This window comes from Petromyzon marinus, chromosome 1 (assembly GCF_048934315.1).
Source record: "Petromyzon marinus isolate PM22_M1 ecotype Great Lakes invasive population chromosome 1, UKy_Petmar_22M1.pri1.0, whole genome shotgun sequence".
Classification (NCBI taxonomy): Eukaryota; Metazoa; Chordata; class Hyperoartia; order Petromyzontiformes; family Petromyzontidae; genus Petromyzon; species Petromyzon marinus.
Window position 1 is genome coordinate 27431487 of NC_133667.1, and position 20906 is coordinate 27452392.

The 20906-nt window shown below is 47.7% G+C and overlaps 1 protein-coding gene across 3 annotated transcripts in view; it reads left to right on the forward strand.

Annotated features, from left to right (window-relative positions):
- LOC116941764 (uncharacterized) overlaps positions 1–18981 on the forward strand; it is a 78598-nt gene extending 59617 nt beyond the window's left edge. For 2 of the 3 annotated variants that reach the window (XM_076066452.1, XM_076066460.1), the window contains 4 exons: positions 2410–2533; positions 3162–4400; positions 10376–10737; positions 14689–18981. In XM_076066452.1, coding sequence (XP_075922567.1) covers positions 2410–2533; positions 3162–4400; positions 10376–10737; positions 14689–14877 — 1914 coding nt within the window. In that variant the 3' untranslated portion in view covers positions 14878–18981. The remainder of the gene's footprint in view (positions 1–2409; positions 2534–3161; positions 4401–10375; positions 10738–14688) is intronic. The other variant, XM_032953140.2, reaches the window with a different exon arrangement.
- Positions 18982–20906: the final 1925 nt, after the last annotated feature.

The window sequence follows — 20906 nt, forward strand, 5'->3', positions numbered from 1 at the left end:
TTTTTTGCAGAAGATGCTTGGAATTTCATAGCAGGATAGGGTAAGCAACTTGGAAGGATCATGTCAACATAACTCGGAGGAGTGGAGGAGGTTGTAATGGGCGGGCTGCATGTGGAGACAGGTGAAAAATACAGAAATTGGAGCGGGCACCCAGAGGTCAATGACCCCGGGATAGTAAGAGAGGACCATTGTATAAGTGGAACTTAGGGGTCAGGTGTCAACTGCTCAATAGTTGTGGGATCTATCAGAAGACGCAATGCAGAGAGGGTTCGTGGTGTCAGTCGACAATGGCTGCAATGACCTCTCGACCCTGACCCCTAACTCAAAGGTGTTTGACCCCCATCAATGGCAATAAAATGCCGTTACCACATTCGCGATGCGAAGCAAGAGTGTTGTACGCATCCTTTGTTTCCCAGTGCGCATAATGAGTGACGATCATAGACGATTTGTCAGGTTGTGTCAGTGGATTGTGTTTTATCGTTTTGTTTGTCACCAAGAGACAGAGGCATACATTATTTATTTACACGAGGCGTGGCTGAGAGTCTCTTTCAATGGAGGCCTTTTGTATGTGAGTGGCAGAGGTGGAACGGTGCCTCGATTAATCGTGTAATACCGATTCATAAGCTCACGGCCCACGCGATGGATTGCGCACGTTTGTTATTTATATTTTCCGTTTCGTACGTATTTTGTACCTAATGGGTTCATTTCAACCCTGCAGCCAGTAAAGGCAGTACCCACTCACTGCTCTCTAAAAAAATAATCAATTCTTGAATTGAATTATGGACTGGACCCACAACAATTCATAGAGTCACCATTGTGGGTATGGGGAGATATTAATCATTCTACCACAAGTGAGCGCACATATATATACACACACGTGTTACATATGTTAGGCACTCCAGTGAAAATATCCTTATTTTTGTAGTTGTGCGTATATATATAAAGAACATATAAAAAAATAAAACTCAAATATTTAATAGTTTTTTTTTACTAGGCAAGGGCCACTGAACTATGTAGCTCTTTTGCAGAAGCAACCTGGCCACAAATGGTATCTCAACGAAGTGCCTTATCATCACGTGGACATTTTATAGCAGCCAAAGACTCTAAACGCATGTTTCTAAACGTGGGGGGAAAAACTGGAGGACTCGGAGAAAAATCCACGTGACCACGGCGAGAACACGCAAACTCCAAATATACAGCAGCAGGCGTCAGGGTTGGGATAGAATCCACGACCTCCTGCGTACCAGACGAGGTATTTAACATCTCGCCACTGCGGTGCCCCAAGAAGGCTTGGGCAGGAAACGTCGCTAAAAGAGAGCATGGCCGGCGGTCGAGACTTAATGACGGAGAAGCAGCCGAAGGTGGGAAACAGCCCGAGAGGACGTCTGTTGCGGAAATGAAGCGATTACTTTATTGCGCGTTCAGGAGTTGTACGCATCGTTGCATTGCTGAGACCGTGAGAGATGATGAGAGCTGGTGAAGGCCTTCGTTCAGCAGTGGATAGAACCTTGATGTAGCTGTTATTATATCCATATAGATGCAGTGCAGTGCTTCATAATTTAGTGCATTATCCATCAGCAGCAGCAGTAGCAGCATTAGTATTCTTTTTACACATTACATTTCTCATTCATCTGTTTGCTCCATGTTAATAATTCAATTTATACAAAGCTTTTGCAATTGAATAATGGCATCGCTTTATTAGCCTATTGCATTCTCTCATCAAGCCTACATAGCAGTGTGACTCATCGCTTGAGATGGCCATCAAAGTGTCAAGTGAATTTATTCTCTCAATGTGCGACCAGGTAGTTAATAAAAGGGCAGTCGAGTGCCTTAGCTCCTTGGAAAGTGGCGGTCTTCGCCGCTATCTTTCCGCTGCGCTGTCCGGGTTGTACTGCGGCGTGTTGTTCGGCGCCACCTCCGAGGCGCTGGGGGCTTCTTCAGCAACTGAATCGAGCAGCTCCCAGGGAGGAAGTGACCTTCCTGCTGCTCAACCCCAGGCACCGAAGGAGGAGCTGAAGAAGCTCCCAGCACGTGGAGCGAAACGTCGGACCATCGTTCCGAAACAAGACGCGGCACAAAACCGAAAACGCTTCGGAGAGCTGCATTAACCACGAAAGCGTTACGCACTGCCCGCATCATCGATGTGCTGCATCATTAAGGCCTTGTCTGATGTAGCCATAGTGAGTGTTTGTTATTTATTTTTTCTTCTCTGACATCCTTGGGGGGCGGCGGGGGGGGGGGGTGGCTCGCAAAATGACCTTCGTTGCATCCTGCCGTAATCACCTTGCAGCCTCCAGGGGGTGTGGGGGGTTGAAAAGAGGGTGGAAGTGGGGGGGGTGGGGGAGCTGTGCAATCGCATCACACAGGTTCTCCCCCCCCCCCCACCCCCCTGCTGCTCGTGCTGGGAAGGTGACAGGTCGTTTTCTCACCCTTGAGCAGCCGGATGTGATCCATCAAGCGGCCGTTCTCACGCAAGGCCTGGAGCCGGGCACGGGGGAGCCGGGCACCCAGGCGCGCAGATTCTCTAGCGACGGTGAGCCACCATAATTGGTCTCCGGAGTGCAAAGCTTGGAGCTCGGAAACTTTTAACCTCCTTTGTTTGGAGCGGCGTTAAATTGGAGCGCGGCTTTTTAATTAACTGGATGTTTTTTTGTTTTTTTTTTAAAATAAATTGTTGCCCGGGCGTTAATTGTGCGCAGAAAAGTTTATTTGCTGCAAGATGTGTGTGCCGCGTGTGTCTCGGTAACACGGCGTGTTATTTACGCGTTGCCGAAGAAATATTTTTAAACCGAGTACGTTTCCTGCAAGGCAATTTGCCAGTCGTAATAGCACCACTTCGGGATAAAATGAGGCGCGCCGATTCATTGAATTCACTCTCTACGCCAACGTGCGCACGGCCCAACTTGGCGGGCTGTGCGTACGTTGACGTGCTGGCACAATGCGGCCCTGCAAAAATGTCGCGCTGGAATCCTTCCCATAAATACAATCCCTTCGGTCTGTTTGATGGGAGTCGGTTAACAAAAAATATTGCTGGGAGGGGCACGCGATTACTCAAATTGAAAACGATCGAAAAATTGACTTGAGTCGGCGAGAAGCTGCACTAGGACCATGTCGGCAAACCACATTTAATTTGACCTCAAGTTATATTTGGCCCGGCGCAGGCAATGCGGTTGGCAACGTTGCGGAGAGGCGGCTGTCGGAAGACTCGAGCACGCTCAGCGGCCGAGCCCCCGTCCGCTCGCGAGACGTCCCGATGTATGGTGCGCTGCACGGCACGGCGCCGGATACCATCGCGTCCAGCCTTGAGGACACCGGCGGGGGCGGGGGTGGGGGTGGCGGCGGCGGCGGCGGCGGCGGCGGTGGAGGCCCCTCTGAGCCGGCACGGCAGAGGCCTCATGGGCGCGGCCGACCTCAGAGCCAGGAGAGCGGCCTGGCCCTGGCTCGCCACGCCACTGGCAGGCACTTTGGATCCCGGCGTAGCCAGGCCCGCAGGGCGGCCATCAGTCACCACGTGGAGGTGATCTCCATCTCGCAGCCGGTGCAGGAAGGGAAACACGCCGGCAAAACGGACGCGGTGGACGACGCTCAGAACTGGAGGCCCACCAAACGCCACAGCGGGCTCATAGGGCAGAGCGTAAGCGTCGGGACCGCCGAGCAAACCCGGGACGTCGAGGGCGGCGGTGGCGTGCGTCAGGTTGCCACCGCGGCTCAGACTCACAGCGTCGAGGGCGACGTTCAAGCGCGCCAAACCCCCAACGGGACGTCGCACGGTGAGGGCGAGAGGCGTACTGCATCCAGTGAAGCCAATGTCGTCGGCACGGAGCACGAGACGCGGGACGTTACATTTGTGGAGGAAGTTGTGGACGGTACGGACGCGAGACAACGGCAGTGCTGCGTTGCGGAAGGGCAAACCCCGAACGCCGCGGCCGACGAGCACGACGACGACGTGGATTTTCCCGGACGGAACTTCAGCCTCGGGGGCCCGTGCCCCCCGGGGCAGGGGAGACAGGCCCTCGCCGTGGACATTGGCGTCGCGGAGCGAGCGGCGCGCGTCGAGGGTGGCGGGGGCCCGTGCCGCGATGCTTCGGTGTCGGTGGAGGTGCACGCGAGAGGGAGACACGGCGGAGGAGGTGGAGCAGGAGGAGGATGCGCCGTCGCCGGCGGCGTCGCGCCGTCTCGGCCCGCCGTCCCGCGGCCGAGCTCGCCGGACGGCAGCCCCCCGAGCGGCGGCGGCGGCGGCGGGGACGGCGGCGCGGACGCGCGGAAGGGCGCGGCGGCGCCGGCGCAGCGCAGCAAGCGGGCCACGGCGCGCGGCGAGCGCGGTCGCGCCAAGCGGCGGAGACGGAGCGGCGGTGGAGCGCGGCCGACGTCCAGGAACGCCGAGTCCCAGCCCGACTCCGGTGAGAGATTCCTTTTCCTGCGCCAGTGTCCAGTGTTGACCCCTGCTCAGCTTGGCGCAGTTCGAGCAATGTGTTGACACTTATCTGTCATACCTTCAATTGTGCTATTTGTTGCTGGCCGCTTGGCGTTTCGGGCCTGTGATTAAAAGCTTTAAATGTGTTTAGAGCGGAGAAGGTAAGTGAATGGGTGTGGACAATGATTTGAAAAATCTGATTTTAGGCAGTCACGCAATCTTGGCATGGTGGTGCATGTGTAGTGACTGACTTGGAGACGTAACTTCTTGGAGGCAATTCTTTAATTAAACACCGAGCACACTGTCACACACTCTCTGCTGTTACACAACGCTGTCTTTCGCTTAAACACATCTATACTGGTTGCTCGCCATCCGACACTGACGGCGCTGAACTAAGACAGCCAGCTGCAGCTAGCAGCGCAGTTACCAAGTGGATGACGACAGCGGTGAAGGCGACAGCAGCGACGACGACAACGACGAGGGGATACCACTCCAAACGACAGCCCCGATCTCCCGCTCGGGGTACCCTTTTATCCTGTCAGCGTGGCCGAGGCGGAGCGAGGCCACGGCCCCCTTCTGGAACCCACGAGCGGGGCTCTCGACGCGTCCCCTTTGTAACCTTTACCCTAGATCCCTCTCGGGTCTGTCACGTGGCCTGCTGTCAGTCAGGGCTTCTTCACTCTGCAGATCCCCTTCCCTGGCAGCAGCCAGTGCTATGCAACGTAGTGACCAATTCTACGTGGCTACACATGCATGCTTTCCGAGGCAATGATTGGTCGCTCTTGTAGGTTTGTGATATTCCCAAATACGATGGGCTGGAAGGTGGCAAGGAAGATGGCAGGGCAGCAAATGGGTTTATGAACCCATCTGTGAGGACCTCTCAGCATTATCCCCTCATACGTGTGAATGTTGCTCCAGACACTCTTTGTTCCGCCCACATTCAATCAGTCCCAATGATGGACCCTTCTGGAAGAGTCTTGAGGACTTACCTTGATCTCAAAGGGGAAAACCCAACAGTGTGTTGCATGTGCCATGCTTTTCTGATTTCTTTGGAAGCAGTGGGGAGAATGGAAATTGGCCTTGTGGTTAGGGTTTCTCTATCGTGTTGAATGATGGTACACTGTTATTCACTTGACAAGTGCTGCACTATAATCTTGGAAATTGAGAGTCCGGCAGCAGTATTTTTTGTTTATTTTAAAATATGCCATGTGGCAGGCAGCGTGGACTTGCCAGGCTGCGATCTGATGGAACAAGTCACAGAGCCTAGATTAACTGAAAAATGTGTTTCCCAAGTTACTAACTTACAGGGCCGTGTCAAAACGTATGAAACACATGCCTATACAATGTTGGGCACACTTCAAACTGAAAGCACGGCCAAAAAAATAAACACTCTGGCATGCACATTAGTTACTGTCAGCTCTTTAAAATTAGCAAATGGATACATGTGCTCATAAACATTAGAATTTGTGCGAATGAAGTGGCTAAAGTAATCTTCAGTGTGGTTAAATAACCCTTATAACCGACACAGCCTGGGTAGGTCTTCATTTACTAATGAATTGACAACAGGCTGCAGTAAATAAATAGGGGGTGGAGTGGTGGCGTATTGGTTAATGTCCTGCACTGTGAACCCAGCAATCCAAGTTCAATTCCCAGCCATGGAGAAAAATGAGCAGTGGAAACTGATGTCTGGGTCATTCCCAGGGCCTTCCCCGCTTCACTAATTCCCACTGTACGGCGTAAAGTGTGGTGAGGAAATCCCTTTGACAAACTGTCAGCGCATGTTACTGAGATAAATAAACTAAACAATGTTTTTTATTTTACCAGATAAGGCCCAGTCAGATATTAGCTTTTTTTCAGAAGTGACCTGGCCACAAACAATAGTTCAAGGAAGTGGCTGATCATGTGGTAATTTATAGCAGCCAAATACTCTAAACGCATGTTTCTAAATGTGGAGGGAAAAATCGGAGAACCTAGAGAAAAATCCACATGACTACGGGGAGGACATGCAAACTCCAGATATACAGGCGTCAGGGTCTGGATCGTACCCACGACCTCCTGTAACCCAGGCGAGGGAGTTAACATTTCACCACTGTGGTGGAGGTCATGAGTGACTCATGATGTTCTAAATGGCCTAAAATGCTGAAAGTTGTCATGCAAATATTGTTCAGATTATGCTTACAATTGAGACATTTTTGGGCCAGTTTGGTTTTCTTACTTTTGCATTTTTAAGCCCAGATCTATGGAAATGTTAGATATTAAATACAAAAAAACGTCGATGTTCGATCGTACTCCAGCCAACAAATTGGGGGAAAATATTAAAAACAATTATTTTTTAACATAGGCATAGGTTCTGGAGGTTTTGGACGAATGCCGAATCCAACATTTTATTTGTAAGGGCCGTGACACTAAAGCCAAGAGAAAAAGGGGATGGAAGTGTGGTGAATCCTGATTACAGTTACTCTACCAGTAAGACACGCAAATGAATGTCACTTTCATATGGAGAGCCTTTGTGGGGTAGGTCGAACGAGTGGGCGTGATGGCAGACTGCAAATTACTAACAGCCTTGGCTGTTGGTTAATTTTGGGGCCTGCTTAAGTGAACCCAACAGGTGCCCGACAGCTTTGTGCCCTATAGACACGGGCCGCATTTAACCGCTGCACCGACTGATTGATTGATAGGGCTTAATGACCGTTAAAGGAATGCGACTGCAAGGTTAACAATGTGTGGACTATGCTCAGCGAGTTTCACGCCCATGTAAGTTGAACCCTTTAAAATGTACTCGTTATCCCGCGAGTGATAGCCAACGAACAACGTGTCGTAAACACACGAGAGAGCGCGTGCCCGCGTCTAACGCGTGTTGAATATTTACAAATCGCTCGCGAGTGACCATATGCTGTCCACTGTGTCCACGTGGCCGTGTAACGTGCGGACGAAAAGGCACACACCCTTGTACTGCGCGCGGATACAAACAGCTGTGACTTTATTAGTTGTTCAGGGTTGTGAGCAGCAAGTGTTCAGGAAGCTAGGATTAATTGTGCCACTGTGTGCGTGCTTTCTGTCGTCGATTCATGAATGTTTTACGGTCGGTAAATTTTGGTTAACTCGGCAACGCGGAAACAAAATGTAGAATTTGCCTGCAGCTTTTCATCGATAAAAGAGAAATTGTTTCATGCAAAGTGTTTATAATATTTTATTATCTTCAGCCTCCCATGATCCAGCAATGCAACAATCTATCCAGCAATGCAACAATCTAACCAGCACATGTACAAGATTTGATTTGTATTGCTCCATCTCCCCGGAGGGCGTCCATTCAGACATGTTCCATCCCTTGGCCACCGCTCTGTTATTATTCTTTGACCTTCGACCATCATCCATTCTTGTGACGTCTGCTGCACAAGCCCACTTTTATCAACAGTTTTGAAAGGCTATGTTCAACGAGGCATATGTTGTCATTTAACTCCAAGCATGTGTCTCTCCATTCTTCTTTACGCACGTTAAATATTTAGTTTTTTATTTGCATATTTTAATTGAACAATATCGTATAATTTTGAAATATTACACGCAAGCAGGATCTAGTACAAACGTTTGGGCAGTTATTTTGTTACACAGAACGTGCACATTCTTCCTATTAATTCATGGCCATTGATCAAGCTGTTCGGTCGTGGGGGATGTTTGACCATATTTCACCATCATTTTCAGTGTGGGTTCATAGAGAAGTGGGGGGTGCGAGTGGTACCCGTACAGATTTACATATTACCCACTGAGTTATCTGCATCTGGGAATCGAACTCGGGTCACAAGATTCAAAGTGGTGAGCTAGCTACTGCTCCACCCATAAATAGCATACAGTGCATACAAAGAAACGGCATACTTTTTCTCCCTGCAGGAATAAACAGAAAGGCAACCGATTGTTTAATTCACAGCGAGTTTTCAATCCTGCAATCCGTAACTTACATTTGCTTTAATATAATCTCTCTATATTTGATCTGCGGTGCATACTTTGATTGGAAATGTAATTCGTAAGCGGAAATCAAAGGTTTAGATGTGCATTCACAATTGACCCTTTCCTCCTAACGCATAAAATTAAACCACGTATTGGTTCATTGGAGTGGGCACGTAAATAATAAACCCTGCAGTCATTTCAGACGTCTGTGAAAAGCTCCATTCTCTACTGTAAGTCGAGTATTGAATTCCAAGGGGAGATCAGATGGCCGAATATCATAACAGTGGCACGGAGGACTGGACGAGCTCGTTTGCCCCTCCTCTCCGCCGTGGCAGTCAGTGGCAGGGCTAATGGCTCGCCCGAACCAGATACTTTTAAGCGTGATTAATGAGGCCCCCAGAAGACATCAATCAGACGTCGTATCCCCCACATCCTCCGCCACAACCCGCCCTCTAAAGAGATGGGAGATGGAGCAAGGCAGTGGGTGATTAACCGAGAGATGATTGAATTGTGCTGGCCTTTGTCGTTCGCAACATGAACACGAGTTCGCCGTTTTGGCTTTCATTACGATTCAGATGAGGTATGTGTCATTAGCGATTTAAAAACAAATTGAAGATGTGTGCGTGTGTGTTTTTTTTCTTTCCGAGATACCAATTCGACATCCAGAATGGACGTGTGCGTTACAAATGCACGGAATGAGCGTCGGTATAAAGAGTGTAATTATTGTTATTGGTGAAAAGGCACGCACGTTGAACATGAATTTGCAAGAGTGAAAACCTTTAAATGACCTTTGCCACTGAAATGTATCTTCAAGTAGACATCAGAGTTCATATCCCTGGGGTAAGAAAAGAAAATACTTCCATGAATCGGTTACTTCTTTCCTGAAGAATTGCCATGCGTTTGGCTCCCCCACCCAACCAATGCCATTGTGCGTAATTGTTGACTTTCCAATATGGGCTAATGCACATACTTTCCGCTCCATTTATGCCCTTTAGAGCCGGGTTTAAATGTGCCCATCTCTGGGCAGGTTGCATAGCCATTTATCAGGCGGTCTGGGTGGTGAGCCTGCAGGAGGATCATTAGCTCCAAGCCTGGGCCACCCTGCCAGATGCTGTCAGTGTGGTTGGTTGGGTGAGCAGCTTAATTGGAGAAAGCCTAATGCGCAAACGGAGATTTGGCACTGAAACAACAACCGCATTTTGCTTATTTACTCTCGATGTTGTGCTTGAATAGCAATAGCAAACACATGTGTTTTTTTAAGTTCCTCTGGGAAGATGTGTTCATTTAATTGTGGATTTTGGTTGATTGCTTAGGATTATGTTAGCTTAATTCCTCTAAAGAATAAAACAAGTTTTGACAGTTTGCTTTATAAAAGCCCTTTTTTCAGAGTGAAAAAAATGGATTATATATTTTAAATTACCCTTGTTCCTTGTCAGTGTTGTTTGCTCAAAGTAGAGAGGCGGGTTTCCGCAAATGTGGAAGCTACAAAGTAAGAGTTGTGTTCGGTCTATACAATGCGTCCTTTGTGCTCCTTTGTCATACACATTGTTGCCCTCTTCTCCTTGAGCGTACCACACAAATGTACGCACACACACACGTACAATCTACGTCACTGTTTGTACATTATTTGAACCAAATGCCGCCAATATAGCTCACCGGTGTGTTTTCTGGGTTGTACTGCATGCTCTTTCGCATGATGTCAGGGCTTAATTTCTCATTGAATAGTTTCTGGGGCCCAAATGGCCTGAGGTTGGAGAGTGGTGGAGGGTCATGAAGTAGGGCGTACCCCGGATAATGTTGCGGAAATATATTCTGAACAAATATTTTCTGGAGTTTAGCTCCGGACTGCTCCAGCTGAAATTACGTCCGCTACGATGTCCGATGTTTCGCTCCGCGTGCTTCTTCGGCGAAACGTCGGACATCCTGCCGAACAACACTCTCTACAACCCTTTTAAAGCACATCAACGAGCCGCACGGCACAGCCTCGGCAGCATTTCACACGGCGTTCTCGTTTTACAGACAGAGGTGGCCAGTTGAGCTCCGGCTCGCTATCCCCTAACGTGGACGTAGAAGAGGGACTCTGCTGTGACGTGCTTGATGACATCTGCCCGTCCGAGCCGGGAGTCCGGAACGCCGGCACGGGCTCTGCGCAGTCCTTTCGAATGAGCCCACCGCCGGAGGCTCCCAGGGAGCGGCCTCGCTCGCTCGTGGACCTGCAAACCTACGAGGACACCAAGATCCTCGTGTCTCGCTTCCTCGAGAGCTCCAGCGGTGACCTGCCGCCCGACGTACGTCACGTGGTCAACGACATCAAGTCTGTGATCGCGTCGGACGAGAGGCACATGGAGGAGGCGATCCTCAGCGCCAGCGTCCTCGATCAGGTAGGAACGTCGGAAGCGACGTCGTGCGAAGTGAAGAGCAATGCAGTGGACTAGAGGCCGACCGAAATTCGGTTTCGGCGCCTAAAGTTGGCAAATGGCCTCTTTTAGCATACTTTCGGTTTTGGCTGAAAGTCAATTTTTTACTTTCGGTTTACTTTTGGTTTCGGCCGAAAGTAAATTTTTTTACTTTCGGTCTGGTTTTGGTTTCGGCTGAAACTGATATTGACTTTCGGTTGTCATTCGTCAACCGAAGATCTATATTGAGAATCTAACGCTCGTGCTACGTCTATCACTCTGCCTATCGGCCGGTCAGTCGGCGCTAGGCAATCCTATGCGATAGGCTGCAAACACACACACACACGTACACACACACAAACACACACACGTACACACATACACACACGTACACACAAACACACAAACACACACGGCAGCAGCAGCAGCAGCAGCTTGGGAGCGAGGTTACAGCCGCAACCATGGTCTGCTAATGTCGATACGACCGGTCAACAGACGGCAGCCTGTCTGGCTGAATGCGGAAAAACTGTTGTTTCTTAACTACAACATTCGTTTGTTTGGATATAATTACTGAGTAAGTAACACCTCAAGATTTTATATTTAGCTCTGAATGATTAGTTCTAGATTTCTTTTTGATTAAAGTAGCATTGCATCATGACATATTTAATCAATCTTGTGTTCGGTAACTTCGGTTATGTACCTTTCTGTTTCGGTCTCGGAGATAAACTTTCGGTATTGGCCGAAAGTAAATTTTTTACCTTCGGCTTCGGTTTCGGCCGAAACCAGAAATTCAGTTTCGGTCGGCCTCTACAGTAGACGTTACCTGCTGTGTTCAATGTTGCTTCGGCATGGAACACGTCCGAGAGGACATCGTAGAGCTCCAGACCGGAGGGCAGCTTGCCGCCGTGACACTTTTCAAGTCACCCAGTCAACGTGAAGGATAATTGTTCACACATTCCTGGCACATTGTGATGTTAAGACGTATGTATTTAATTCAGAGCGTGTACTTACAATCTGAGTTTTTATTCTCAAATGAGTACTGGGGGGTGCTCATCTCTGCTGGTGGTCTTGAGCCAGTGCTGGAAATTCCATGTGAATGCCAGGCTTCAATCTCCTCCTAATGACAACCAATGTTGATGGCCAAAAAAAACGGTCCTAATTTTCTTGACCCCAGAGAGCTGATGGGTTGAGACGATACCCCAGAGGGATTTGAAGATCTGTGTACGTTGGTCTTAATTCTATAGTTCTGATTGTCTGGAAAAAAATCAAACGGGAGCAGACGGTGAAAATGTAATAGATTTGCTTCTCACGTGTTGAATGTCAAAGTAGGACATCTTTTTTTGCTGACGAGATCAAAACATCCGCTTCATATATAGCATCCGTAATCCTTAACATTCATCAAAAAATACCTTTGGTTATTGACAATTGCAAAAAAATCCACTCCTCAAATATAATTTAATGATTGCAGATCAATCCTGCTTATTTTCAACTCTTCTAATTGATTGCACTGATAAATGCACTGCACTTTTTTCTGTCTCCTTTGGGCTTAATTCTGATTACGTGCACTGTCTCTTTTGATTACATTTTGGAGCGGTTGCATTTTTTCAGTTCAATGTGTTCGGCCAAAGGAGGTTTCAAAGAAATGCTACCAACCGTGATTGCTTTTAACCGGTGCTCTAGGCGCAAGTTAAATTTCAATCATTTGCAATTTTGCTCCGTGAAAAGAAATCAGAAAAATTGCCTCTTTATAATGTGCACATTTTAATAGCCCGCAAACTGTGAAACCCTACAGTGTAGTCATACATTTCTTAATTTGATTTTAAATCGATTTCATTGTTTACTTGTGCCATGCTTATAAAAACAAGACTCTAGTGGACATGCATGAAGTGGCGGAAAGCCAATGGAATAAGCAGCCTGGGCCCTGGAAGGGAATTGTTATCTATTGAATATACTGTGCGCATTGAAATCCCCAACGTGATAGGGGTGTATTTTCTTTCTGCATTTTGCCGTAGACCAAAGCAGTAATTTACTTATGACAAAAAGTGCACTTACAGGATTGAACGAATGAAAGCGATCTTAAGACTTGTAAAAAATAAAATAAATAGAAGGTAGGACGAATGGGTGTATTAAGTATCACCCATCAGCCGTTAGGAATCCATGACTCAATGAAGGCCTACATCAGCCGTCGCCATATCTCATGGGTCCTGCGTTGTTGACGCTCCACCCCGCACCTCCAAACAAGCCGACTCCTTCGCTCCGTCTCAACAGTTCAGGGACTCCTCTACTTACGAACGTGTTAGGTTCCAGAGGTCTGTTCGTAAGTCGATTTGTTCATAAGTCCAGCTTTACGTCTGTCGATTCCAAGCATGTTGTACGGCGTGTACACTAAACACAGGGAATGGCTTTAAAAGTTATATAATCTCCTGGAGATGTAGATGCCACTGGTTCTTCATGTTCTGTAGATGTAGATGCCACTGCTGCCATCTATTGTGAGGCGGTTGTTAACTTACGACTCTCGGTCCGAACAGGCAACTGGACATACGGACAGGTTTGTTTGTATCTCTGAAAGTTCGTAAGTCGAATGTTCGTAAGTAGAGCAGTCCCTGTAGATGGAATCTCGGGTGAGGTCACTCCCTCGGGTTGTCAACCCTCTTCTCTTCTCTAGTCTTAGACGCCGGCCATCATTGCTTCGAGCGACGTGTCCTGCCCAAGCTCATGCACTCTTCTTGAGAAACTGCTCTTTGTGTTTAATTTGTTGTCCTTCCCCCGCACCTCCGATTAGCACACGGTTGGCCACGTACGGTGCGAAAGAAGTTCAAAACATATACATACTGAATGGCAGAGTACTGCGCACCAGTCTGGAGTTGGTTATCACACACTAATTTCGTCGATGTGCAGCTACACCCGACGATGCACATCATCATCAATATACATACGTAACGACTCCGGACTCGAGCTGTAGAGGTTTCTTTTATTGCACGTGATGCAGTTTAGGACCACTTCGTCAGGAGACAATGCCGACGTGGAGATCGTATGACCGAGCAGACAGTGACGACGTGAAGACAGCGAGTCCCTCTCGACAGCCCCGAACATGCCTTCTTGCCCTGCTTTTATCCTCGTGGATTCTCTGGGGGAATTTCCCCAGCCGTCTATTTTGGACACTCTGGGGAATTCCCCAATCAAGGACCTCTGGGGAATTCCCAACCAAGATCCTCCAGACTTGCTGGCGCCTTGTCTTTGCACCCTGTCTTCACATCGAGACTTGCTGACATGGTCTTTACACATACATAACAGTCGATGTGATGCTTCCAAATTGGGTACGTTCTCAAATCCATGTGACCCTCTCCCTGTCTCTGTTTATGTTGTGACAAAATAGTAAATGTTTACTGCAGCAATGTGTATAACATTGCGATGTGTCTAACACACGCGTGCGCTCACTGGGGGTGGAACAATTTTAATCGCCCCCTCCCAAGGTGATTTTTTTTTTGCAATGTGCGCTGTTCAAGCCAACCTACCATTTCTTACCAAAAAAATACTCGACGCATTCATTAACATCGCCGTCCAAAATGGAGCAAAAAATATTTTGGGCAGCGCTTCAGGCAATGGCGTTTCTTCACAGCAGAGAGCCAGAGAGGCCAGACTAATAGTTGGAGACTACACTATATATATACACACACCATGGGGCCCTGTGCTATGCACTACGGAGCCTTAAGAATGTTTCTAGATGAACAATGTAAAATTGTTATTTTTATTTTTTAGGGCAGTGCCATTGACGAATGTGTGGAGTTTGTGTTATTTGTGCTTGTGCACCACGGCCCAATGCAGTATCACACCAAAAAAAAACCTCTTTCTGAAGAGTGTCGCGTTATATTTATACGTGGCATTATCGTGTTTCTCTGCGTGTTTCCCCCTCTCCACCAATTGTGAATGAATGAGGTGATGGCCCAGACGCAGTCGGTGCGCACGAGCCCCCTGTCCCCAACGCGGGACGGCCGGGCTGCCGCCACGTCTCCCCGCAGCTGCGGGGACCTCAGCGAGCCGGGCCTGGAGGGCCGGCGGCAGCGATCGGACGAGCAGAGCCGACCGCACAGCCACGTGGGCGTCCTTCGGGAAACCGTCCTGTAGCCACCCCTCGCCTGCCTTGCCCGCCACCTTAGCCCTCCCCCCACCTCGCCTGCCCTCCAATCATCTCTCGTCTCCTCACCTCTCCTGCCCTTCCCTGCTCTCTCCCATCCCCTCGCATCCCATCTCATTCCACCCCCTTGCCTCGCCTCAAATCCCCTCGCCTGCCCTTATCTCCCTTGCCCAAACGCTGCTCTGTCCTTCCCTTCGCATCCCATCCCAACCTCTTCCCCTCAGCCCCTCCGCTCCCAGCCCCTCGCCCGTGCCCATTGCCTTGCCATGTCTCGGCACAGCTGCCTACTCGAGAAGCGACCGGTGGCTTTGTCGTCTTGCCATGACTTTCGCGGTGCTGTGCACTGTTGTTGTTGTTGTTGTTTATTTTCCTTCACTCATGCGCACGCAAAAAAAATACGGATTGTGGTAAATATTGGAGGTGCTTATACGGAAGGTGCTGCCCCGGTGTTGATTGTCTTTCTAAGCATCGACTTTCGAGTGCATTCGTTGCCGCTCTCCTACAGTCGACGTGCCAACAGCTGATCGCAGTCCGAAAAGTCCAGTACACGTCACGTAATAGGAAGCTAATACATGTGTTTGATTCGTTGATGTTTACTTTTTCAGGTGCACGCTAAAAAGTAAGCATCATGGCTGTGCTCGGAAAAGAACCGTTTATTTTGTTTCTATTTGAATTTTATCAAATTAGTGTATGATACGCGCTAGATTTTCTGATAAGTGTAACACAAAAGATTTGGATAACATTGGCACAAATTTCCAGTGGTAATCTTTGTGGTCCCTGAGAAAGGACGCACAGACAGTACACGTTACTCAACTGAAGCAGCCCCATCATCCCAATAATACATGCACGCACACGTACACGCTTGATGAATGGCAACAGGTTACTATGCCTGTAGGGGAGGCATGCCTAAGAAACACTTAATTCATTATCGGTCGAGCAGTACAATTTCTTGACGTCAACAACGGAGGTGTTTGTACGAGTGGAACCCACGATTCAACCGAGTCCCGTTTTGCACACCTGCTCGGAAACCAAGGTGCTTCTCACGACGCCTACATAACGCACACGGTCGCCAATTGGGCCCGTAATGTTGTTGTCTTGGCATATGATGCTTCTGAAGCTTGACATGTATAAGTCTTCGGCTCGTAGCAGTCTGGATGCTGCCGTGGTATAATGGTTAGCACACAACCCAGAGGGGTCGCCCGTTCGATTCCATCTGCCAGCGCGGTAGTTGAAACGCGCGCTAAAAACGGCATAATTATGATGAAGTGTCACCCACTGCTCTGTTTTGGTTTTTGCCGAGACCTCCAATGATAATTAGGAATAGGACCGATGCAAATAATTGCCCATCAGGTTTATAAATTATATATTTGGGGTGTAATAGGTTGCAGGACATGCAGTGGAAATGCGATGCCATGAGAAAGTGCTCCCATCTATTGCTGGGAGCACGTCTGTTGGTTCTGAAGTATTTTATATCGTCGAATGCGTGTTTGTGACGCATTGAAATTGAAGTGCTGCAGATACTGTGGTGTGAGAGTGAAATGTTACATCTTTTTTCAATTATGCCTACTGACACCACATCAAGCGCCTGGATCATTTTTTTGTGGTTTGCATTCAATGAGATTCATGTACGCTCGGGATGTCCCCCGATTTGCCGATAATTTGGGAGTACAGAGCCTTGACGCGAAATGTCAGACGATCCGAAAAACTAGACGTCACGTCCATGCTCTTGCCGCCTAAAAGCAATGCCACGTGGCATGGTGTGAGACTTCCCTATCGTTAGTGGGAATACTTGGTATGTAATAAGTAAATTCTTCGAACATCTGGAAAAGATTCGAAATTATTCTTCAATTAAACTAAAATGTGAAACTCATCACTCATACACAGGACGTAAACATAAGAGTTTTTCTCTTGCTACCTGATTGGTTAAAGCAAGTAAGGTGACCAGTTATTTACATTTCACAATATTACCAAGATAAATTCAACTTAACGTCCTATCCTCCTAACAGCAGATTATGTGCATCCGTTGTATATTTATTACGCATCCAAATATTCCTCAGCATTCGGTGGCATCTAAACAGCCAATGTGTGGGTCATACTTCTCCAAGCGAGCGTTAGCTTCAAACTGTGCCTCGTATTTCTCCGTGAGATTATTCTAAATCTGTGTTTGTGCCCGTTTTGCGCAATCGTGGTGAAATATTGTCTGCGGGATAAAAATGCCGCGGCAAATCCCCAATCTCGGTAACGTAAATTATTATTAGATAATAGTATAACAATATTATCTAATAATAATTTACTGCCATTGCCTTCCCAATGCAGCCGCGATTCGTACAACAGCAGTGCGTGCACGCGTTCACTTTATTAATCTGCAAAAAACAAACCCGTTGCTTCCACGCAGTAAAACACTTTGTTCATCGCTTCATTTAAAAACGGGCAGCAGAGTTTTTTTTCTTTGCAGTCGCTGCAGCAAAAGAAACCACGTGCGAAAATGCTGTTCGTTATCATTCACCGTACCTTGATAATGAGAAACTTGCCCAACCCAGGTGTTAAACAGAAACATCACTTCATCATCACGAATATCCTGCCTTTTCGCCTGCAGAACTACATTATTTGGCCTTTAGGAAGGGTGCATTAACATATTAATGGCATCTTGCTCATCGGTAAGACTCCATTTCAATTCTATGGTTTCGGAAGGCATATTGTCCTTGGTGTAATCGTGAGTCAGCTCGGTGGGGGGGGGGGCAGTTTGTTATGTTGGCTCACTTCCAATGATGGGACTAGTGTGTTCATGTGGACACAGCCCCATCGGTGAGCTCCTTCAGCAGGTGAGGCTGCATTGACTGGGTCATATAACCCGCATGCCCAGCCACAGAATGCTAAAAGAAGCTTCTGTTTGTCTGAATTGAGAGGGATAAACGGACGTGGCATGGGCTAGAGAACAGATGAACTGATACGGTACAGATGGATGTGGATCTGATTGGACTTGCCGATGGCTGGTATCAGCTATGTCAAGATCAGCCTCTGTGGAGGAGGCTCGTGAAGGACGCTGCTTCCGGGCAGTTGGAAGCAGTCGCCCTCCAGCAACAACAACGGGGGGCGGAGGAGCGGCCTTCACAACAACGAGGTGGCACAGTGGGGAGCAGAGGTGGTGCATCCGCCAGCCATCTCAAGTCAGTCAACCCACGGCACCTGGGTCATGTCCCGTGACCTGCCAGCAGCGAGCCTTGGACACTTCACGTGGCCTCTTGGTGCACCTAGCCTGGCCCAAGCGCAGTGGCCAACGGCGGTTGTTATTGCCGTTCGTGGGACAATTGGCACACGGCTGCTTGGCTTGCGCGTGTGAGGGGCGCTCTCGGAGGAAGGAGAACGGAGTGCGACCGGCGCGTACTGAACACAAAGGATAATGAGAACAACAGAACAAATGGCAAAGGAAGCGACGGAGAACAACGACAACAACACACGTGTTGTTTACGCAAAGAGCTTTGCACTACAAGGCCGTCACATATTTGCAATACACCCGACTGTTGTAACACACCCGGTCATGTCTAAAATATGTTTTTTTTTGGTCACTGCATTTGACCATCCGTCTAATTTATTGTGTCGGTGGGTTTCACAAAGGTAATGGCGTGTATTGCATTATTTTGTCTCTTGGTTATGCCTTCTTTACGTGACTTTGTTTCGCTCTCAGACTGAGCTATTGTACACAGACACACACGTTTAACATACTCCTGTTTGTGCGGTTGTATATTAATGTACATATGTTTTTTTTGAGAAGTGTCAAGTATGCTAATGTTTAGAAGGTCCTTGCCCCGGAAGGGAGTGAGTGTGCCATTGGACATGCTGGTTATTACCTCTGAGGACCAAATTGTGCCGATAATTGATCCGTCTCGCCTGCAGGAAAAAACAAACAACAAAGACGTGTTTACACCAACTGCAGCTTCTGTTGATTGTGTATAATTAGAATAAGTGTTGCAAAAAACATGGACACTTTGTACATACGCTGTGTTTATTGTTGTTACATGTTGTCGACTGTAAATACAATTTGACAGCTGCTGAAAATGTTGGTTTTTGTAACAATCATGCTGCTTAAACAGTGACTTCTTTGTCTCGGCCTCTCTCTTTTTTGTTTATACATGAAGAGACATTATTTTTGTTATTAAGATTATTATTAAACAAGTTGAAAATGACAACCTTGCAACATTGTTTGACACAATTTGGATAACACTATTGTAAACAAAAAGCGGACCTGAACTTAATTGAAACAATGCCAACAACATTAATAATAATAATTCAAAATCATTTTGACAGCTGCATGGTGGCGCTGTGCTAGATAATTAATTCACCTTTCTCGCAAATGCCATGAATTGTTGCGATTCAGTATCGCCGGTCGACTCGAGTCAAATCTTTACTCATGAATTAGCAACCAATTCTAAGAGTGGAATCACGTGGACCCTTTACTGTACATAGATAATATATGATTCCAACAAACATTGATTTTTTTACACATGCAATATGGTGATGCATCGTGAGCTAAAGGATCAATATTAATTGATGAAATGATGCATCATTACACTCCTACTTCGTATGTAGCTAATAACACGATTCTCTTCAGCTCTAATACCGGAGGTGCATTTATTGTACACAATATAACGCGAGAAGAGAAACGGTTTCGAGAGGTGAATTTGCTCTGAACGAAGAAGCTCAAACAAAACTCGCGCACGTGGTCTCCTTGCTCCCTTTGGTGGCCCAGAGCCATCGGTGGAAATGACACATTCCCATGGTTGCAGCTGTTCTCCAAGATATAAACCACCAATAAATTGGCAAAGAGACTCCACACGCATGATGGGTTTTGGTGACCTCCAGCTGGGATTCGAACTTCCGAATTTTTTTTTGAGCAGTGGTTCTTAACCTTTACCGCAGCCCCTTGGGTTCTCAATCCTCATTTATTAAATATGTTAATAAATACATAAAGGGTTTTATGAAACAAAGTAGTTATACTTACGTGCCCGTGCTTAATTTGTGTTTTCGATTATTTATCTTCGAACAAAAATGTGGCCATGTCTCGCACCCCCAGAAAGGGCATCTCGTAAGCCCAGGTGGTGCAGCGTGCACCCCCTGTTAAGAAGAAGCACCACTGGTCTAGAGTCCAGCAAATTTCTCACGGTGCCACCCGGGCTGCGTGGCACTAATTGTACAGCCCTCTGTCAATCCACCGCTGAATGAAGGAAAAACTCTCCAAAGCTGTTCAGTCATGTACTGTAGGCTGTTTGACCATACTTCACCACGCAGGTCAATGCGGTTTTGTTTAAGGTGGGGAGCGGTATCGTGGACTATTTCAAATATCACTCGCCACTGATGTGAGCTGTGAGCGGGTATCAAACCCGTGGCCGCCTTTGATCGTAGCATGCCGCCGTCACCGCATCGCCGCCCCAGATAGCATCACGGCAACGCACTCTTTGATTCTTTCGGTAAAGTCACGTAGGTAGAAAAAAGATGAGATCACGCAGTTTCGGTCGCAACACAAGCGTCCGTCTTCAGGTGACGGACGCTTGTGTTGCGACCGAAACTGCGTGATCTCATCTTTTTTCTACCTACGTGACTTTACCGAAAGAACCAAAGAGTATGGATTGCTGCAGTCACGAAAGCTTCAAATCAAGAGCAATATACTATTTAAATTATCATTGAGCCTCAACGATGTCTATTATATTTTCATAATGCTGGGTGTGGTGCGTGTATGGGCGTGGGGGGGGGCGAAGCTTCCAGCTGTCGTCTCTGCAATGTGGACATAAAGGTTCAACTTGGCAGCCAACCAAAACCATCAGCCCGTGAGATCAAGCCCCGTCTCCACCTGCAGAAACACATCAAGGTTGCAGATGATTGTCGCTCCGTATCATCTTTCACTTTGGACTCCAGCATTTGCAAATGTGAGGTTTGTTGTTGGCCTGAGGAGCTTGAAGAAACCTTAAAACAAAACAAAATAAAACCCTCCAGTGTTGCCCATTTCAGTCACCAGTCATATGCT